The sequence below is a fragment of the Chamaea fasciata genome, unplaced genomic scaffold (assembly GCF_029207755.1).
Source record: "Chamaea fasciata isolate MVZ Bird 193981 ecotype frontalis unplaced genomic scaffold, bChaFas1.0.hap1 SCAF_3, whole genome shotgun sequence".
NCBI lineage: Eukaryota > Metazoa > Chordata > Aves > Passeriformes > Sylviidae > Chamaea > Chamaea fasciata.
In genome coordinates this window covers 110869877-110887718 of record NW_027094088.1, presented here as the reverse complement: position 1 = coordinate 110887718, position 17842 = coordinate 110869877, and the positions used below count along the sequence as shown (strand labels likewise).

Below are 17842 nucleotides of genomic sequence, written 5' to 3'. Positions count from 1 at the left end.
CATGGGACATCTGGGACGGGCAGGATGAGCACAGGGATCCCAATTCCCCAGAGGGAGCATGTGCAGGGAAGCTCCAGCACAGACACCCCACACAGCCTGACCCAGCAGGCACTGCCAGGCTCAGTGTCCCCAACGCAGAGCCAGGCAGGAGCATCCCCAGAGACACAGCCCCTGCTCAGCCCCAGCACCATCCCCAGGCCCTTCTGCGGCCACCAAGGCAGTGCCAGCCCCAGAGGCAGCAGGCACAGCACCTCTCCAGCAATAGGACACGCACACACGGCCCAGCCCTGCAATGCCAAAGTGCTCTTGGTCTTTATTCAAGGCGGGAAAAGCAGCCCCTGCCCCAAAGACACCGGGGCTGGCACCACAGGGCTCCAGCCCAGCAGCACCCAGCAGGAGCAGCTGCCACTGCTGCTGTCACCCCAGCTGGGCAGGGCACAGGCAGCCAGGGGAGGGGACATCAGGACATGGGGCCAGGAGATAGAAGCGAGGGCCATGCGCTGTTTTGCGTTTTCAGGGTCTCAACCCCAGATACTGTAGGAAGAAAACAGACAATCACATCAGGTGGTGTGACTTTCCCTGCCACTCTGTCCCCCTGCCCTGCCATGCCCAGGCTGTGGTGCAGCAGAGTCAGGCTCAGGGGAGGTGAGGTACAGTCCTTAGTGCAGACAGGCTGGACCTGGGCTATCTCAGTGCTGGCAGCCCTGGCTCCAGGTGTGTGCAGGTGCAGCAACACGTGGATCATGTCCTGGGTGCTGCCCAAGGCCAGGAAATGTTTCCCTCTTTGTTGGCTTTGGTGAGTGGGGAGGCCCTGGCTGTCCTGGGGTTGCTGCAGCCCCATCAAGGGAACCTCCAAAACCCAGATGGACTTTTCCCTTCTCTTCTGGGCCTCTTAAACTAATTGTAAAAGCATGTGAGATTTTGTCAGGTGTTGCCTAGAAAGAGATTTTTAACTGATCCCTCTGAGGAAAAAGGGGAAAACTCTTTCTTCAGTCAGGGATCTTGGCCTTACCTTTTGCAGCACACTTGGACTCTTGAACATCTTCCAACAGGTGTTGTAGGGTACTTGCAGCCCCCAAAGGTGCAGAATCCGCCTCTGCGCCTGCATCCAGATGAACCTCCTGTTTCCATGGACAAAAGCACACACAAAAGATTTACAGCAATAATAATAACACATTCAGCTGATGGATAACAAAGGGACACCTTTATCCCCCAGGAAACATCACCATCCAAACAGCCCCTGGGTCTCTCTGCCATCCCAGTGCAGGGCAGGAGACTCCCAGACCAGGAAAAGCTGGGTGCAGGCATGGAGCCAGAAACCAAACCCCTTCCTGACCTACAGAACAAGCCAGCATCCAGTTTCCATGGGATTTCTCCACCCGAAATCATTGTGAAGTTGGAAACTCACTTGAGAAACCCCTTTGACCTCAGTCCTCTGTTACCTTCTCATGACTCCCACAAACACGGTCACTTCCAGGGACACTGAATTCCCCCTGGTGCAGGTTCACACTTTCCCCCATTTCCTCAGTTCCCCTCTCACCTGCAGCACCCTGGACCAACAGCAGGAGCAGGGGGAAGAGCAGCAACAGGATCTTCATGGCTGGCGCCTCTCCTGGGTCTTCACAGGGCTGTAGAGGGGACACCAAGGCAATGGGAACATGCAGAACCCAGAGTGGGGCAGAAACTTGGGCTCTGTGGTTCATCAAACTGCACAGGGGCTGCTCTGAACCACAAGTCAGGATGTTTCCTCTACCTTTCTTTTTAAAACAGTTCTTAGTTTTGTGCTGCTTTCCGAACTTATGGAATGTTTCATGTCTCTGTCTTTTGGAAATAGATTACGTCATCCAATCTTTTGAAATAATTTCCTTCAAGGTTTTCCAAATACCGAAATGGGGAAAAGAAACAGCACAGGGAAGTGTCTTGGCGGCCAGAAATGGGAACAGAAATCAATGTGTGGAATTACTGAATGCCTGAAATGATGGGAAATCTCTGTACTGCTGTGGGAAAAGAATCTCTGTACTTTTCTAATGAAAGTGTCCATTTCCCCAGCAAAGAAAATCCTGGGTCCCTCCGGCATCATTAAGGCACTTTTCCAGACTATCGTGTATTTAGGAAACCTCAATTTCACCTCCCACATGTTCTGATCTCTTAGACTCACATGAAGGCTATTTTCTCTTTCCCAAAAAATTCCTAATGGCCAAATTTTACCCCTAGGAACTTCCAGCAGTTTATCCTTTCAGAGACTCTGCTCTGCTGGGCTTTGTGACCCTGTGTGGGAAGGATTCCAGAGAAAGGGAGCGCACACTCACCTCCCTGGAGAAGGTCTGGGTGTTCAGGCAGGAGGAAACCCAGCAGGAATGGCTGTGTCCAGATGCCCTTGGGGCCAGGGAATGCTGCCTTGCCCCAAACAGGCTGGATTTATAGCAGTGCTGGGGGGTGGGACAGGCCCCAATTGCTGCTGGCACAAGTGCCCTGGGCCAACCCCAGAGTGCCCCATGTGTGTGGGGGTGCTGGGGCTGGCCCTGGTCCCTCCCTGCTGCAGGGGCAGAGGCTGAGGGGCCTCGTGGATCTGTTGCAATCAATGACACCGTTGTCCCCATGCAACACCTCTTGTGACACCCGCGGCACAACGGGCTGTGGGGCCAGTTGGGAAATCTTTGGGATGGGCACAGGAACTGAAGGGTGCAGGCACAGGCACCAGGCCAGTCCCAGGGATGCAGAATCCTTCTTGCCTCGGCTCACAGGATCACCTCTGCAATGGTTTGGGTTGGAAGGGATCTCAAAGATCATCTCATTCTACCCTCTGCCATGGGCAGGGACACCTTCCACTATCCCAAGTTGCTCCAAGCCCTGTCCAACCTGCCCTTGAACAGGCATGGTGCAGCCACAGCTTCTCTGAGCAACCTGTGCATGGCCTCTCCACCCTCACAGGCAAGAATTTCTTCCCAATATCCCAGTACAACCTTCCCCCTGTCTCTGTGTAACCATTCCCTATTCTATCCTTTTCCTGTGTCTCTTCTCTGATTAAATAACCAATTGGCACAGGATGTGTCAAAACACACAGAATATGGAAAACAATTTTGGGCACTGCAAGAATGTCTTATTAGATAAAGGGTGTGTGCGCCTGACATTTCAGAGGGATAAACAGGGTACATTCAAGTGGCTCTTCTGAAAGAGTGAGACCAACACCAGGATAGATGACAAGTCCTGTAAACCAGGTGATCCAACAACACTGCGCCTCCGTCTAATGCCAGCCAAGGTGAAGAAATACAAGCTGGATGCAGCCATCACTTGGGAATCCAGTGTGTCTGACGCCAGCCATGCCACTGGGACAAGTGACAGTCCTTGCTGGGCAGGAGAGTCTGTGCCATGTGCCCAATTTGGCACATGCCACTCCAGGTGTTTGGCAGAGCCATCTGGTTCCCCCAAACGACAAGGGTTGAGGTGCTGGGGATGTGGCAGGGGAACCAGATGGCATCTCAACCTTTGCTGCTTCACAACCCAGAGATGGGAAGTCACAGGGACAAGGTGACAATCATAAAAAATGTGGGAGATGGGCTCTGCATGCTCAGCAGAAGCAGAGGCACCACCTGCACACATTACTGATGATGGGCTTTACTGGGAGGGTTTTTAGAGGGGTCTCAGCAAAGGTTTCCCTCCAGCAGCAGGTTGGTGCTGCTTTCCAGTGAGCAGGGTCTGTGTGTGTCCCTGGATGTGTCCAACAAACCACAGCACCACAAGGTCATTCCACAAGGCAGGATGACACAAGGCCCTGGGTTGGGAATCCTTCTCAGAGGTGTTAGAAGAGGAAACTGAAGCCTCCTTTTCTCTGGTGCAGGGGGAGAAACAGCAAGAGGAACTCTCGGACTTGCAGTAACTCCAGCCTGGCCTCTGAGCTCTCTCCCTGCTGCTGCTGCAAGGAGCAGCAGGAAAGATAATTATGAATTGAATGTATGGAAAAATGGAGGATGTAGGTGATACTGAAGTGAAGCTGTGTTGTGGATACTGAGTATTCCTTATAGGCATAATGCAGATGAAAGGAAGCACAGTAAACCTTTTGGTTCAGGTATTCATTTTCCCCCTGTCAAGCTCATGAGTCACAAGTGAGTTCTCCTGGTGTCTGTGCCATGCTCCCTGAGGTTTCTCACTGCCATCGCTTTAAGGAATGGCTCCTGCTGCAGATTTTGCATCTGGGACTGGAGCTGGGACCTTACAACAAAGCTGTGACTATTTTTGGGATGTGGTTTTGCCACTATCACCATGGTTCATATTCTATGTCTTTCTGGTATGGGAGTAGAGTGGTGGGAAAAAAAATTATATCTGGGTCTATAAACACCAGGACAATGTTCCAGTTTCCGCAGATGGATCATCTGCAGGGAAGCTCCAGCAAAGGCACCCCACACAGCCTGACCCAGCAGGAACTGCCAGGCTCAGTGTCCCCAAAGCAGGGCCAGGCAGGAGCATCCTCAGGGACACAGCCCCTGCTCAGCCCCAGCACCATCCCCAGGCCCTTCTGCTGCCACCAAGGCAGTGCCAGCCCCAGGGGCAGCAGACACAGCACCACTACAGCAGCAGGACACGCACACACGGCCCAGCCCTGCAATGCCAAAGTGCTCTTGGTCTTTATTCAAGGCGGAAAAAGCAGCCCCTGCCCCAAAGACACCGGGGCTGGCACCACAGGGCTCCAGCCCAGCAGCACCCAGCAGGAGCAGCTGCCACTGCTGCTGTCACCCCAGCTGGGCAGGGCACAGGCAGCCAGGGGAGGGGACATCAGGACATGGGGCCAGGAGACAGAAGCGAGGGCCATGTGCTGCTTGGGAAGTTCAGGGTCTCAACCCCAGAGTCTGTAGAAGGAAAGAAACAATCACATCAGGTGGTGTAACTTTCCCTGCCACTCTGTCCCCCTACCCTGCCATGCCCAGGCTGTGGTGCAGCAGATTCATGCTCAGGGGAGGTGAGGTGCAGTCCTTAGTGCAGACAAGACTGGACCTGGGCTATCTCAGTGTTGGCAGCCCTGGCTCCAGATGTATGCAGGTGCAGCAAGACATGGATCATGTCCTGGATGCTGCTTAAGGAGAGGGAATGTTTCCATCTTTGATAGCTTTGGTGAGTGGGGAGGCGCTGGCTTTCTTGGGGCTGCTGCAGCCTCATTCAGGACTGCTCCACACCCCCCAAAGACTTTTCACTTGTTCCTGGACATCTTTCACAACGCATAAATGGAAAAGAGTATTTTCAGGGGTTTACAAGAAAGAAAATTGTAACAGATCTTTTGGGGAAAAAGAAGGAAACTCTCTCCCCAGTAAGGATTCCACAGCTTACCCTCTGCAGCAGATGTGTTGTCCTGTACATCTTCCAATAGGCCTTGCAGGGGGGATGCATCTCCCAAGAGAACAGTATCCTCTCCGGTGTATACATTGAAGTTCACTTCCTATTTCCATGGGGAAAGACACACACGGAACAGTTAAAGCAATAGTCTGAGAGGGCATAGTGTGGTTATAGACAGGCTGATGCCCCCTGAGCATTTCAGGCCAAGAGAAGGGCTCAGCTCCAAGCCCCCCCCAGCCACATCCCAATTGCAAGCTGTCTCCCCTGGAAGGTCCCTGTGCCCCTAAGCTGGGGACACACCAGAGCAGAGAGTGGAAAGGAGCAGCATGAGGTTGAGGAGGAGCTGTGTGGGCTCCCAACTGCATTCCCACCTCTGCCTGGACCAGCACAGCTGGCACACAGGGACTCCTGACATTCCACATCCCTGATCCACAGAACAAGCCAGGATTCTCATTCCATGGGTGTTCTCCACCCCAAATCAGTGTCCATCAGGAAACTCACTCACAAAACCCCTTTGACCTCAATCCCTTCTTACCTTCTCATCACCCACACAAGCACTGTAATTTCCAGGGACATTGAATTCCCCCTGGTGCAGGTTCACACTTTCCCTCATTTCCTCAGTTCCCCTCTCACCTGCAGCACCCTGGACCAACAGCAGGATCAGGGGGAAGAGCAGCAACAGGATCTTCATGGCTAGTGGCTCTCCTGGGTCTTCACAGGGCTGCAGAGGGGACACCAAGGCAATGGGGACATGCAGAACCCAGAGTGGGCAGGATTCCAGAGGGAAACCCCACACTCACCTCCCTGGAGAAGGTCTGGGTGTTCAGGCAGGAGGAAACCCAGCAGGAATGGCTGTGTCCAGATGCCCTTGGGGCCAGGGAATGCCGCCTTGCCCCAAACAGGCTGGATTTATAGCAGTGCTGGGGGGTGGGACAGGCCCCAGTTGCTGCTGGCACAAGTGCCCTGGGCCAACCCCAGAGTGCCCCATGTGTGTGGGGGTGCTGGGGCTGGCCCTTTTCCCTCCCTGCTGCAGGGGAAGAGGCTGAGGGGCCTCATGGGGCTGTTGCAATCAATGTCACCATTGTCCCCACGCAACACCTCTTGTGAAACCCGTGGCACAACAGGCTGGGCGTTGGAGAAGGGTGGGATGGACAAGGAAGGTGAGTTGATGTTGGGAAGAGTAGAAATGTGGAAATGGTTTCCGTCCTTGTGATCTCTTATTTTATCAGTTTTATATTCAGACTGGGATGTGGAAGATGAGACTGAATATTGCAATCTTGCTCGGCTTTGTGCGGTGAAAGATTTACCTCTCGTTTCATCTCAACAGGTTTGTCTGCAGAGTTTGTAAAGAAGAGGGACAAAAGAAAATTTCAGGGTTAGCAGAGGGGAAGGAAAGGCCACAGCAGGTAGGGTTGGTATGAACATCCCTCACCAAACTCTCCAGCTCTCGAAAGCAATGGCAACACAAAATTTTTGGGGTCGGTCTCTTCTCACAGGGAGCAATTGACAGGAGCAGAGGAAATGACAACAAGCAGCTCCAGGGAAGGATTAGACTGGGTATTAGGAAGAGTTTCTTTGCAGAATCAGTAATTGGTGTTGGTGGAATTACCAGCTCTGGAGGTATTTAAAAGCCATGTGGATGTGGCACTTGGGGAGTTGGTTTAGTGGTGGCCTTGGCAGTGCTGGGGGAATGGTTGCACTTGATGAGCTTAAAGAACCTTTCCAACGTCAATAATTCTGTGACTCTTTGATTCTTGGGGTGGAAAGCTGTCCCTGGACCAGGCAGGGCCCCCAGATACTCTTATACACACAAATACATGGACATACATATGCAGTCAACCATTCAAATGCTGCCTCCTGAGGTTTGCTTTGCGGACAGAGAGAGGCCCCTGCCTTTCATAAAACAGAGCACTGCCACCCCAGAATGCCTGAGATGGGCAGAGAGGCAAGGACATTCTGCATACTCCCATGGGCAAACAAATTCGGTCATTTCCACAGCGAAATGGCACCTTTTAACAGGTCATCCAGCCCAAGATTTGAACTGCATTCTTCGCCTCCTGTTTGGTGGGATGGGTTGTGGAGCAGCACAGCCACAGCCATGGAGGGCTATGGTGCTGGAACAGGACAAGAAGAAGCAGGGAGAGCACCTGTGGGTCCCCATGGCCATGCCCACTCAAGGGACACACTGCCCCCAGCACAACTCTGCACATGAGGCCGTGACTGTCAGGGACAAGGGACATCTGGGACTGGCAGGATGAACACAGGGATGCCAATTCCCCAGAGGGAGCATGTGCAGGGCAGCTCCAGCACAGACACCCCACACAGCCTGGCCCAGCAGGCACTGCCAGGCTCAGTGTCCCCAAAGCAGGGCCAGACAGGAACATCTCCAGGGACACAGCCCCTGCTCAGCCCCAGCACCATCCCCAGGCCCTTCTGCTGCCACCAAGGCAGTGCCAGCCCCAGAGGCAGCAGGCACAGCACCCCTCCAGCAGCAGGACATGCACACACGGCTCAGCCCTGCAATGCCAAAGAGCTCTTGGTCTTTATTCAAGGTGGGAAAAGCAGCCCCTGCCCCAAAGACACCGAGGCTGGCACCACAGGGCTCCAGCCCAGCAGCACCCAGCAGGAGCAGCTGCCACTGCTGCTGTCACCCCAGCTGGGCACGGCACAGGCAGCCAGGGGAGGGGACATCAGGACATGGATCCAGGAGCCAGAAGCGAGGGCCATGCGCTGCTTGCCAATTTTAGCATCTCAACCCCTAAATCTGCAGAAAAAAAGGAAACAATCACATCAGCTGGTGTAACTTTCCCTGCCACTCTGTCTGCCTTCTCTGCCATGCCCAGGCTGTGGTGCAGCAGAGTCAGGCTCAGGGGAGGTGAGGTGCAGTCCTTAGTGCAGACAGGCTGGACCTGGGCTATCTCAGTGCTGGCAGCCCTGGCTCCAGGTGTGTGCAGGTGCAGCAAGACATGGATAATGTCCTGGGTGCTGCCCAAGGACTGGGAATGTTTCCCTCTTTGTTGGCTTTGATGAGTGGGGAGGCCCTGGCTGTCCTGAGGCTGCTGCCGCTCCATTCAGGGGAGCTCCATGTGGGAACTGACAGTGGTCAGAACATGGATTCTTAGGCTCCAGGCGGTGCCTCGAAGCCTGTGGGAAAGCCAAGGACAGAACTCTCTCAGTCTGCGAAATCATAAGGAGGAAATCAAAACAACCTTGTAGATCTCCTCCTCCTAACACCTGGTGTTTTTCCAACTTGTTTACTGGGAGAGATGTTTAAAAAAAGGAGGTGCCCTAAATGACAAATCCTATTCATTGTTCTGAAACACCGTAAAAAAGAACTGTCTTTCAATAAACTTTGCTATAATTCTTTCTGAAGAAATTGGAATTCCACGTGTCATTACATGAGCCGTCCTGAATCGTAACTATAGCTCCAAAACCCACAAAAACTCTTCCCATCTCTTTTTGGGTATCTTATAATAAAAGCAGGAGAGATTTTTTTTCAGGTGTTGGCTAGAAAGAAATTTTTCACTGATCTCTCTGAGGAAAAAAGAGGAAGCTCGTTCTTCATGCCGGGATCTGGGCCTTACCTTTTGCAGCACCGCTGGGATCTTGAACATTTTCCAATAGGTCGTATGGGGTAGCGGCAGTACCCAATCTGGCAGTATCCCCCCTTGCGCCTGCATGCAGATAAACCTCCTGTTTCCGTGGAGAAAAGCACACACAAAACAATTACAGCAATATGATAATACATTCAGCTGATGGACAACAAAGGGACACCTTCTCATCACTCCCAAAACCACGGTCACTTCCAGGGACACTGAATTCCCTCTGGTGAAAGTTCACACTTTTCCCCATTTCCCCAGTTCCCCTCTCACCTGCGGCACCCTGGACCAACAGCAGGATCAGGGGGAAGAGCAGTAACAGGATCTTCATGTCTGGTGCCTCTCCTGGGTCTTCACAGGGCTGCAGAGGGGACACCAAGGCAATGGGGACATGCAGAACTGAGAGTGGGCAGGATTCCAGAGAGAGACCCCACACTCACCTGCCTGCAGAAGGTCTGGGTGTTCAGGCAGCAGCAAACCCAGCAGGAATGGCTGTGTCCAGATGCCCTTGGGGCCAGGGAATGCTGCCTTGCCCCAAACAGGCTGGATTTATAGCAGTGCTGGGGGGTGGGACAGGCCCCAGTTGCTGCTGGCACAAGTGCCCTGGGCCAACCCCAGAGTGCCCCATGTGTGTGGGGGTGCTGGGGCTGGCCCTGGTCCCTCCCTGCTGCAGGGGCAGAGGCTGAGGGGTCTCATGGGGCTTTTGCAATCAATGTCACCGTTGTCCCCATGCAACACCTCTTGTGAAACCTGTGGCACAACAGACTGGGCAGGAGAGGGATGGAATGGGAGAACAAATCTGCCCTGCAGAGCTGAAGGGAGCTTCTAGGGACAGCTCCAGGTTCAGTGCCAGGAAAGGTGAGAACCCATTGAGCAAAGGCCATAGCAGGCAGGGATGATCTGAACGTCCCTCCACTTCTGCAAAGGCAATGGCAGTGGAAGCCTTTTGGGGGTCAGTCTCATCTCTAAGGTCACAGCTGAGACCACCAGAGGAAATGGCCTCAAGGAGCCCTAGAGAAGGTTTAGACTGTGTATGAGGAACAATTTCTTAGAAGAAAGGATGGTCAAACATAGGATCAGGCTGCCCAGGGCAGTGAAGGAGTAAAAATTCCTGGTAGGATTTATCAGCCATGTAGATGTGGCACTTGGGGACATGTATTAGTGCTGGGCTTGGCAGTGCTGGGGTGATGGCGGGACCCGATGATCTCAGAGAGCTTTCCAAACGTCATTAATCCTCTGAGTCTGTGACTCTTGGAAGGAAGAGTCTTCACTGCAACAGGCAGGGTCACAAGTTGCTCCCATGGCCGTGTGGATATGGACACACACAGGTATTGAACCCCTCAAATCCTAATGCCTGAGCTTTGCACTGCAGACATGGAAAAGTCACTGCTTTTGATGGAGCAGTGTTGTCACACCAGACTGCCTTAGATGGGTCGACAAAAGACAGTGCATTCATTCCCTGTGTGTAAAATTTTGGCCATTTCCTGGCCACATTCAATTTGAAGCCATTTCACAGGTCAACCAAACTGGGAGCTGCATGGTGACACCTCCTCCTGCATGGTGGGACAGGGTGTGGAGCAGCACAGCCACAGCAGGGAGGACTGTGATGCTGGAACAGGACAAGGAGGAGCAGTTGGACAACACCTGTGGGTCCCCATGGCCATGCCCACTCAAGGGACACTGCCCCCAGCACAGCTCTGCACATGAAGCTGTGGCTGCTCAAGGGAAAAGGGACATCTGGGACTGGCAGGACCAACACAGGGATCCCAATTCCCCAGATGGAGCATGTGCAGGGAAGCTCCAGCACAGACACTCCACACAGCCTGGCCCAGCAGGCACTGCCAGGCTCAGTGTCCCCAAAGCAGGGCCAGGCAGGAGCATCCCCAGGAACACAGCCCCTGCTCAGCACCATCCCCAGGCCCTTCTGCTGCCACCAAGGCAGTGCCAGCCCCAGAGGCAGCAGGCACAGCACCTCTCCAGCAGCAGGACACACACACATGGCCCAGCCCTGCAATGCCAAAGTGCTCTTGGTCTTTATTCAAGGCGGGAAAAGCAGCCCCTGCCCCAAAGACACCGGGGCTGGCACCACAGGGCTCCAGCCCAGCAGCACCCAGCAGGAGCAGCTGCCACTGCTGCTGTCACCCCAGCTGGGCAGGGCACAGGCAGCCAGGGGAGGGGACATCAGGACATGGATCCAGGAGCCAGAAGCGAGGGCCATGCGCTGCTTGCCAATTTCAGCATCTCAACCGAAGTGACTTGTAAGAAGAAAAAAGGCAATCACATCAGCTGGTGTAACTTTCCCTGCCACTCTGTCCCCCTGCCCTGCCATGCCCAGGCTGTGGTGCAGCAGAGTCAGTCTCAGGGAAGGTGAGGTGCAGTCCTTAGTGCAGACAGGTTGGACCTGGGCTATCTCAGTGCTGGCAGCCCTGGCTCCAGGTGTGTGCAGGTGCAGCAAGACGTGGATCATGTCCTGAGTGCTGCCCAAGGCCAGGGAATGCTTCCATCTTTTGTGGCTTTGGCGAGTCCTCTACAGAGCCTGAATGAGGCCCTGGGGACTGGAGGGGAGTGGGGAAGCTCTGGCTGACCTGGAGCGGCTGCAGCCCCACTGAGGGGAGATCAAACCCACAAGGACTATTCCCTCCCATCGAAGATCTCTGCCACCCATCGAAAATACAGAAGAGTATTTAGCAGGTGTTGGCAAGAAAGAAACTTGTAAGAGGCCTTCTGAGGAACAAGGAGGAAAATCTTTCTTCAGCCAAGGATGTGATCTTTACCTTCTGCAGCACAAAACACCTGGGACACATCTTCCCAAAGGACTTGTACCACGGGGGCAAAAACCTCTTGAGCAGATGCCCCCTTGTCGCCAGCATGCATTTGCACTTCCTGTTTCCATGGGGAAAGACACACACGGAACAGTTAAAGCAATAGTCTGAGAGGGCATAGTGTGGTTATAGACAGGCTGATGCCCCCTGAGCATTTTTGGCCAAGAGAAGGGCTCAGCTCCAAGCCCCCCCCAGCCACATCCCAATTGCAAGCTGTCTCCCCTGGAAGGTCCCTGTGCCCCTAAGCTGGGGACACACCAGAGCAGAGAGTGGAAAGGAGCAGCATGAGGTTGAGGAGGAGCTGTGCGGGCTCCCAGCTGCATTCCCACCTCTGCCTGGACCAGCACAGCTGGCACACAGGGACTCCTGAAAATCCACATCCCTGATCCACAGAACAAGCCAGGATTCTCATTCCATGGGTGTTCTCCACCCCAAATCAGTGTCCATCAGGAAACTCACTCACAAAACCCCTTTGACCTCAATCCCTTCTTACCTTCTCATCACCCACACAAGCACTGTAATTTCCAGGGACATTGAATTCCCCCTGGTGCAGGTTCACACTTTCCCTCATTTCCTCAGTTCCCCTCTCACCTGCAGCACCCTGGACCAACAGCAGGATCAGGGGGAAGAGCAGCAACAGGATCTTCATGACTGGTGCCTCTCCTGGGTCTTCACAGGGCTGCAGAGGGGACACCAAGGCAATGGGGACATGCAGAACTGAGAGTGGGCAAGATTCCAGAGAGAGACCGCACACTCACCTCCCTGGAGAAGGTCTGGGTGTTCAGGCAGGAGCAAACCCAGCAGGAATGGCTGTGTCCAGATGCCCTTGGGGCCAGGGAATGCCGCCTTGCCCCAAACAGGCTGGATTTATAGCAGTGCTGGGGGGTGGGACAGGCCCCCGTTGCTGCTGGCACAAGTGCCCTGGGCCAACCCCAGAGTGCCCCATGTGTGTGGGGGTGCTGGGGCTGGCCCTGGTCCCTCCCTGCTGCAGGGGCAGAGGCTGAGGGGCCTCATGGGGCTGTTGCAATCAATGTCACCATTGTCCCCACGCAACACCTCTTGTGACACCTGTGGGACAACGACAATGGGCTGGGCAGGAGAGGGATGGGGGAACAAGGGAGGTGGATTGATGTTGGGGAGAGTGGAAATGAGGAAATGGTTTTCATCATTGTGGTCTCTCATTTTATCGGTTCTATATTCAGATTTGGATGTGGAAGATGAGACTAAATATTGCAAACATACTCAGCTTTGTATGGTGAGAGAAAAGGTTTGCCACTCATTACACCTCAACATCTCTTTTGGTGAGTTTGGAAATAAGACAGGGAAAATAAAATTTCCTGCACTCTTGAGAAAAAGTGCTTCTTTTTTTCTCTCTCTTCCCCTTTACCACTCCGTTGTGTGCTCTTGGTAACCCCTGAGCTCATTCTCCACACCTCCATCAGTTTGGCTCCAGATGTTCTGGGCCAAGGAGCCCCTGGGCTGAGGGAGCAGCACTTCACTGCGGAGGTAAAGGCAGCTTGAGGTAACAGCCCCAGAGTCAGGACCAGGACAAGTGAACACAGATGAAGGAAAAGCCATGGCAGGAAGGGATGATCTGAACATCCCTCACCAAATCCTCCAGTTCTGGAAAGCAATCGCTGTGCGAACATTTTTGGGGTCTGTCTCTTGTTGCTGGTAACAATTGACAGGACTATATGAAACGGTGTCAAATAGCACCAGGGAAGGATTAGACTGGGGACCAGGAATAATTTCTTTGCAGAAATGGTAGTGATGGTTTGGCATATGCTGCCCAGGGCAGTGATGGAGCCACCATTTCTGGATGGAATTGAAAAGCTGTGTGGATGTGGCACTTGTGCACATGGTTTAGTGTTGGGGTTTACAGTTCGGGGATTATGGTTGGACTTGATATTCTTAGAGATCTTTCCCAACATCAATAATTTTATGGGTATGATTCTTGAGAGGGAAAGTCTTCAGTGAACCAGGCAGGGTCCCCAGTTGCTCCCATCAAACTGTATCCATAGAAACACCCAGATATTGAACCACACGGGAATCAAATGTCTGAGATTTGCTTTGCAGACAGGGAGAGGCCCCTGCCTTTGATGGAGCAGAGCATTGTCACTGCAGACCACCAGAGATGGGCAGGGCGGCCAGGACATTCTGCTAATTTCATGTGGATAAAAAAAGTTGGATATTTTCACACCAAAATGGGACTTTTTTCACATGTCACCCAGACTGGGAATTACATGGTTTCCTCCTCCTCCTCCTGTCTGCTTGGTGTGGAGCAGCACAATCACAGCAGGGAGGGCTGGAGCAGGACAAGGAGGAGTGGCAGGGACAGCACCTGTGGCTCACCATGGCCATGCCCACTCAAGTGACGCACTGCCCCCAGCACAGCTCTGCACATGAAGGGGAGACTGCTCAAGGGGCAAGGGACACCCGGGACTGGCAGGACCAACACAGGGATCCCAATTCCCCAGATGGAGCATGTGCAGGGAAGCTCCAGCACAGACACCCCACACAGCCTGGCCCAGCTGGCACTGCCAGGCTCAGTGTCCCCAACGCAGAGCCAGGCAGGAGCATCCCCAGAGACACAGCCCCTGCTCAGCCCCAGCACCATCCCCAGGCCCTTCTGCTGCCACCAAGGCAGTGCCAGCCCCAGGGGCAGCAGGCACAGCACCTCTCCAGCAGCAGGACACGCACACACGGCCCAGCCCTGCAATGCCAAAGAGCTCTTGGTCTTTATTCAAGGTGGGAAAAGCAACCCCTGCCCCAAAGACACCAGGGCTGGCACCACAGGGCTCCAGCCCAGCAGCACCCAGCAGGAGCAGCTGCCACTGCTGCTGTCACCCCGACTGGGCAGGGCACAGGCAGCCAGGGGAGGGGACATCAGGACATGGGGCCAGGAGACAGAAGCGAAGGCCATGCGCTGCTTGCCAATTTCAGCGTCTCAACCCCAGGTACTGTAGGAAGAAAACAGACAATCATATCAGGTGGTGTAACTTTCCCTGCCACTCTGTCCCCCTGCCCTGCCATGCCCAGGCTGTGGTGCAGCAGAGTCAGGCTCAGGGGAGGTGAGGTGCAGTCCTTAGTGCAGACAGGCTGGACCTGGGCTATCTCAATGCTGGCAGCCCTGGCTCCAGGTGTGTGCAGGTGCAGCAAGATGTGGATCATGTCCTGGGTGCTGCCCAAGGCCAGGGAATGTTTCCTTACTTGTTGGCTTGGGAGACTCCTCTGCAGAGCCTGAATGAGGCCCTGGGGACTGGAGGAGAGTGAGGAGGCCCTGGCTGTTCTGGGGCTGCTGCAGTCCCACTGAGGGCAGCTCTAAAACCCACAAGGGCTTTTCCCTCCCTTCTTGGACATCTCTCCCACATGGAATAGATAAGGAGATTATGTAGCAGATATTCTCAGGAAATAAATTTGGCACATATTTCATTGTGGACAAAAGAGTCTACTCTCAGGCAGGATTCCAGACCTTATCTCTTGCAGCACACACTGTACAGGCTGCATCTTCCAATGGGTCTCTCAGGGAAGTTGCATCTCCCATAAGTGCAGCGTCCCCCTCTTTGCCTGCATCCAGCTGCATTTTGGGTTTCCATGGGGAAAGAAACATAGAAAACAATTAAAGCCATCATCTGTGAGAGCATCATGTGATTGCAAAAGGCTGATGGTGTTTTGTGCATTTCTGACCAATGGATGGATTCAGCTCCAACCTCCCCATAGCAAAGATAACACAAAGGGAAAAGGAACATTCAGAGACATCCAAAGAGGAACAGCAGGGTGGAGAGTGGAAGCTTGAAACCAAACACCTTCCTGACCCACCAAAGAAGCCAGTATTCTATTTCCATGGGCTCTTCCCACCCAAGTCTGTGTCCTATAGAACTATCACTGGAAAAACCCCTTTAACTTCTATCCTCTGTTACCTTCTCATCATTCCCACAAACATGGTCATTTCCAGGGACTTTGACTACCTGCTGCTTAGTCCTTACACTTTCCCCCATTTCCCCTCTTCCCCTTCTCACCTGAAGCACCCTGGACCAACAGCAGGATCAGGGGGAAGAGCAGCAACAGGATCTTCATGGCTGGTGCCTCTCCTGGGTCTTCACAGGGCTGCAGAGGGGACACCAAGGCAATGGGGACACGCAAGAGCCCAGGTGGTGCAGAAACCTGGGCTCTGGTTCACCAAACTGCACAGGGACTGCTCGCAACCACAGCTGAAGATGTTTCCTCTATTTTTCTCTTAAAAAGAATTCTGTGGTTTGTGCCACCCTGCCAACCTCCGGAGCATTTTATGATGTTTCAGTCTCTGGGAAATCCATTACCTTATCTGATCCTTTTCCAGGAGACTCCACAATCACCTACCTGACAAAGGTCTGGGTGTTCAGGCAACAACAAACCCAACAAGAATCGCTGTGTCCAGCAGCCCTTGGGTTCAAGGATCACTTCTTTGGCCAAAACACTCTGATTTTATATTGTTGCAAGCCGTGGGGACATTCACTGATTTTTGCTGACGCATCTCTCCTTGGCCAATCAAAAAGTCCCCCATCCATGTGGGGACACTGGGGTTCCTCCCTGTCCCTCTCTTATGCAATGGCAGAGGCTGAGGGGCCTCGTGGGGCTGTTGCAATCAATGTCACTGTTGTCCTCATGCAACACCTCTTGTGACACCCACGGCACAGAGGCACCCAGGCTGTGGTGGCATGGCATGAACTGCCCAGGATGGACGAAACAGGCTGGTCAGGGTGCAGGCAGAATTAGGGACCAATCCCACCCAGTCTCTCCTGTGAGGGTGGTGAGGCCCTGGCACAGGCTGCCCAGAGGTTGCTGCCTCATCCTGGGAAATGTCCAGGGCCAGGTTGGACAGAGCTTTGAGCAACCTGGGATAGTAGAAGGTGTCCCTGATGGTGGTGGGGGTTGGAACTGGATGATCTTAAAAGTCCCTTCTTTCCCAAACCATGCTGAGATTCTTTGCTAAAATATCTGTCTCTTCTGTCCTGTCAGTTTGTTTAGGGAGCTGGTGCTGTGTGACACGCAGAAACATTAAAAAAAAAAATTGGTTTCCTTCTCTGTTAACATCACAAGAACAGCTTCATCCTTGCCAAGGTGTCTTGCATTCCACTTGCCAGGAAGTGATAAGCCTAAGGATGCCTTTCTGATGTCTCCTCAAATAGTCAAGCAGTGCAAAGAGGAAATGCAGTCAGGGGAGACCACACCTCACCTCATCCTATCTGAATCCACTGCTTCTGAAATTGCCCTACTTGGCGCAAAACCCATAAATGTGGTTCAACAGCAGCAAAACGCTGTATAAAAATGCGCAATCTATGGGAGATTAGTGAAGGAAGGTGAATAGGACTTTATCGGGCCTTAAAGGTGTGGACTTGATCAGGAGAGCTTTTGGATTTATAGGAATTCTGTGGTATTTCAGAAAGATAAAGATGCAAGTGGCTCATGGAGGAAAGATCATGAGAGGGAAAGAAGCAACGTATCCATGACTGCTTTCTGGCCAGGCCCTACATCATCTTATTACCTGTCCCATATTCCTAGTAAACTTTATTTGTAACCCTTTTTTTGTACAAACTGTCTGTGCCGTGTCTCCAGGGTGCTGGTCCATTGCTCAGAGAGACCAAAGCTCTTGCAGCTGGGTCCTGGAGAGGAGAATGGGACCTGAGGTCACATACATCAGGGACACAGGGTCTGGTGTCATCTCTCAGAGAGATGCATGGAATCATGGAATGGTTTGGGTTGGAAGGGACTTTAGAATTCATCTCATTCCAACCTCTGCCATGGGCAGGGACACCTTCCACTATCCCAGGATGCTCCAAGCCCCATCAAACCTGGCCTTGATACATGATGGGGACATCCCTCAATCATCAATCTCTAGAAGTAGGATTGGGTGTCCATTGCTGGGTCCAAGGAATATCCTCACTCCTGGGAGTTTGGAACCAGACTCAGGACCAACCCAGGGCCATCACAGCCAGGGATTGCTGCTTTTGGTGTGGAAAGGACTTCTATAATCCCCACTGCAGGGAGGCCATGGCTGGGGCCAGCCCTGCCCTGGGAAGCTGCTCTGACCTGGGGATCTTGTCCTTATCCCAGCAG

General features: G+C 53.3%; 1 protein-coding gene across 1 annotated transcript; it reads right to left on the bottom strand.

Annotated features, from left to right (window-relative positions):
* Positions 1-14472: 14472 nt before the first annotated feature.
* LOC136287899 (spheniscin-1-like) lies at positions 14473-16294 on the bottom strand. Its single transcript, XM_066180591.1, has 4 exons — positions 16106-16294; positions 15766-15853; positions 15219-15323; positions 14473-14706 (listed from the first exon to the last, which is right to left on the bottom strand). The coding sequence occupies exons 2-3, from the start codon at positions 15821-15823 to the stop codon at positions 15220-15222; spliced, it is 162 nt and encodes a 53-aa protein (XP_066036688.1). The 5' UTR covers positions 15824-15853; positions 16106-16294; the 3' UTR covers positions 14473-14706; position 15219.
* Positions 16295-17842: the final 1548 nt, after the last annotated feature.

Bases quoted from the DNA above. Each gene is read 5' to 3' on its own strand.
- LOC136287899 (XM_066180591.1), bottom strand. From the start codon at position 15,823: ATGAAGATCCTGTTGCTGCTCTTCCCCCTGATCCTGCTGTTGGTCCAG. The intron at 15,324-15,765 runs GTGAGAAGGGGA...CCCAAAATGCAG, and splicing joins GTTGGTCCAGGGTGCTTCAG to CTGGATGCAGGCAAAGAGGG.